This window comes from Cyprinodon variegatus, unplaced genomic scaffold (assembly GCF_000732505.1).
Source record: "Cyprinodon variegatus isolate N-32 unplaced genomic scaffold, C_variegatus-1.0 Scaffold1814, whole genome shotgun sequence".
Lineage (NCBI taxonomy): Eukaryota > Metazoa > Chordata > Actinopteri > Cyprinodontiformes > Cyprinodontidae > Cyprinodon > Cyprinodon variegatus.
This window is the reverse complement of record NW_015152267.1, coordinates 31,850-34,459: the sequence shown is the minus strand read 5'-3', so window position 1 is coordinate 34,459 and position 2,610 is coordinate 31,850. Positions and strand designations below refer to the sequence as shown.

Genomic DNA, 2,610 nt, shown 5'->3' with positions numbered 1-2,610 from the left:
GTGGGACGGGACAGGATTTAGATTTCTACTCTGGCCCGGGATCGGGATGGGACACAATTTTTTTCTGTGGGAGTGGGACAGGACAGGAGTGAAAATCCACTCCCACTCCACTCCTTGATATGTGCTTGAGAATGGCTTAGTCTCCATTCAAACCCAGGTTTAAAGCCTTGCAGGGCAGCTTAAAGCCCACTGCTCTCAGTAAGACAGAAAAAAGAAAAAAAACAAAAACAAAAAATGGTTAGTTCAGGTGTTTTATAAAAATGGATGCATCAGGACATTGTCTATATACCAAACTGAATGTTTGTTGTTCTCTAATTCAAGAAACACTTTAAAACCTCTTTTTTTTTTCAGTGTTAAATTCTGTTTAAAGTAACGGATTATCATTAAAAATGTCTCCGGACCTTTACTGGTTGTTGATTTTCTTTATTCGAACCCAACTGATTTTTAATTGGCTACCCCTAGTGGATGAAAAAGTAGGGGACTCGAAATTTCCCACAATGCACTTTGAAAAGTAGTGATCATCCATCTTCACTAGATGAGTAGATATATCCTGGAATGGTTTGCAAGGAGATCTGGACAGGGGAACGATTGACTGAGACCATGTGTGCCTAAGAACGCCGTAAGGCGTATTCCTTCGGCTGCCAGGGCGCCCGCCATGATGCGATTCCCATATGGCGCTGCTTTCCCCGCTCTATACAGTAATGGAGGATTTAGGGGTTAGAGCAGACGTTCGGACACAACCATAATGATTAAGGCGGATGTTTTTCTACATCTACATTTGTCATGCTGTAGCTTCAAATATGTGCTCTACACTGCCCCCTAGAGTTGACCTGAATATTACTTACTATAGAGAAAAGTGAGTTTAAAATGCAGTGAATGTCATGTCATCTCATTTCTACGCAGAGCGTTGTGCATCAAGCATAAGCCCAGCTTAGATCAGGTCACAACCAGGGAGCAGGAAGTAGATATGAGAACATGTATGTGGCAATAAAAAGTAAAACCTGATCTGTGTGTTTTACAGGATCCTGCTTTCGTTGAGAAGAAGGAACGCTGCGACTACCTGAAAGCTAAATTAAGGCACATTAAAAACAGAATTCTGCTTTATGACCAGGAGGCTGCAGCCAATCATCAGACCTGATAAGAAATGCAAAATATGGTTATTTACTTTATTCTTTTGGTTTTCTGATGCAGTATTTCACTCCAGAGGACATTATAAGTTCTCCTGTAGGTTAGTTTATTATTTTATGTGGCAGGGAAAATGTATAAAATACACTATTCTGTCAAAGAAAAACTGCTTTGAACCAGATTTAGCTATTGCTAATTTGCATCTGAAGTCCTTGGGCAGGTTTATAATAATAAAATATACATTGCATCATAATTTCATAAATATTTTATATTACATTTGTGCTTAAAAAGAGATCATAGGTTATAAAAATGTAAAACTCTCACATTCAATGTACATAAATATTATCCGAAAGATTTTTTTTTTGGATTATTGTCAACACAGTTGAATTTTAAATGTTTTTCTTTCAGTTTTTTGAAAAATTATTATCAAGCTAGCAAACAACTTCAAATAGCGTTTATGCAGTCAGGTATAATAAGGTCTGAAGAACAACAAGAGTAAAAAGATTATTTCTTTTTTATGTTTGTGTTTTCTATTTTATATTTCCTTTATTTATTTTGAAATATGCCATTAAAACATTAATTTCGCAAAGCTTTAAATATTTTTTCTGAATAAAAATAAATTTTTTAAACCTGTAGATAGAAAAAAAAATGGACCAACATGAAGTGAAGCTGTGAAAATCTGTTGTTGTTTAAAAGTAGAGCTGTATTGACTTTTACTGCAACATTCATGGATTAAAGACTCAGCTGGGGACTTCCATGGAAGTTTGCATTGATCTTCAGGACTTAATGGTGTTTTCTTTGCCCTCAGTCATTCTAAGCAGGTAGGATGTGAGTCTTTATGGGTTCTCTTGTTCCGTCTGCATCACTTTCATGACTCTGCATTGCTCGGTCATCTATAGATCATAGATAAACTTATTAGAGTGAGCTGTTCTATTCAGTCTCATGTGGATGGATTTTGTCACCAGTTAACCCACAGCTTAACCCTCTAAGGCATCCTTTTTTTATTTTGGGGGGGAAAAAAATATCTCACCCTAGTTTTTGGGAGCTTGGGCTTCCCTCATAACATATCAGTCATATCAGCCAGATTTAGTTCTGTTGCTTCACGTCAACAACATGCTACTACAGGGTTCCTACAGCATAAGGCAAGTTAAATTCAAGACTTTTTAATGCCACTTGAAATAAAAATTTAAGCCCAAATTCACAAGAAACACAATAAAAACCTGCTAGCGACAACTTAACCCAAAGGTTTATTTTAACATAAACCACTGCACTAATGTTTCAAATGTTGAAAAGCTTCCCATACAGGAAGAAAGCTAAAAACACACAAATGACAGATATATTTGAACAATTATTTAACTGAATTCACAAACTTTGTTTTAGCAGGGAACAAAACAAATCAGTTTTAAAGCCACAACATAACCAGTGCAGTTATTGTTCTTTGTATCGTTTTCTTAGTATGTTTGATTTTTTTTTAAATAAAAAAAG

The 2,610-nt window shown here is 35.9% G+C and overlaps 1 protein-coding gene across 1 annotated transcript in view; it reads left to right on the top strand.

Moving 5' to 3' along the window:
* Positions 1-1,339, top strand: part of LOC107104597 (MARVEL domain-containing protein 2-like) — a 12,138-nt gene extending 10,799 nt beyond the window's left edge. Inside the window, exon 6 of the mRNA XM_015404628.1 lies at positions 1,022-1,339. Within this exon, the coding sequence (XP_015260114.1) occupies positions 1,022-1,138 (117 nt within the window). The 3' untranslated portion in view covers positions 1,139-1,339. The remainder of the gene's footprint in view (positions 1-1,021) is intronic.
* The last annotated feature ends 1,271 nt before the right edge of the window (positions 1,340-2,610 follow it).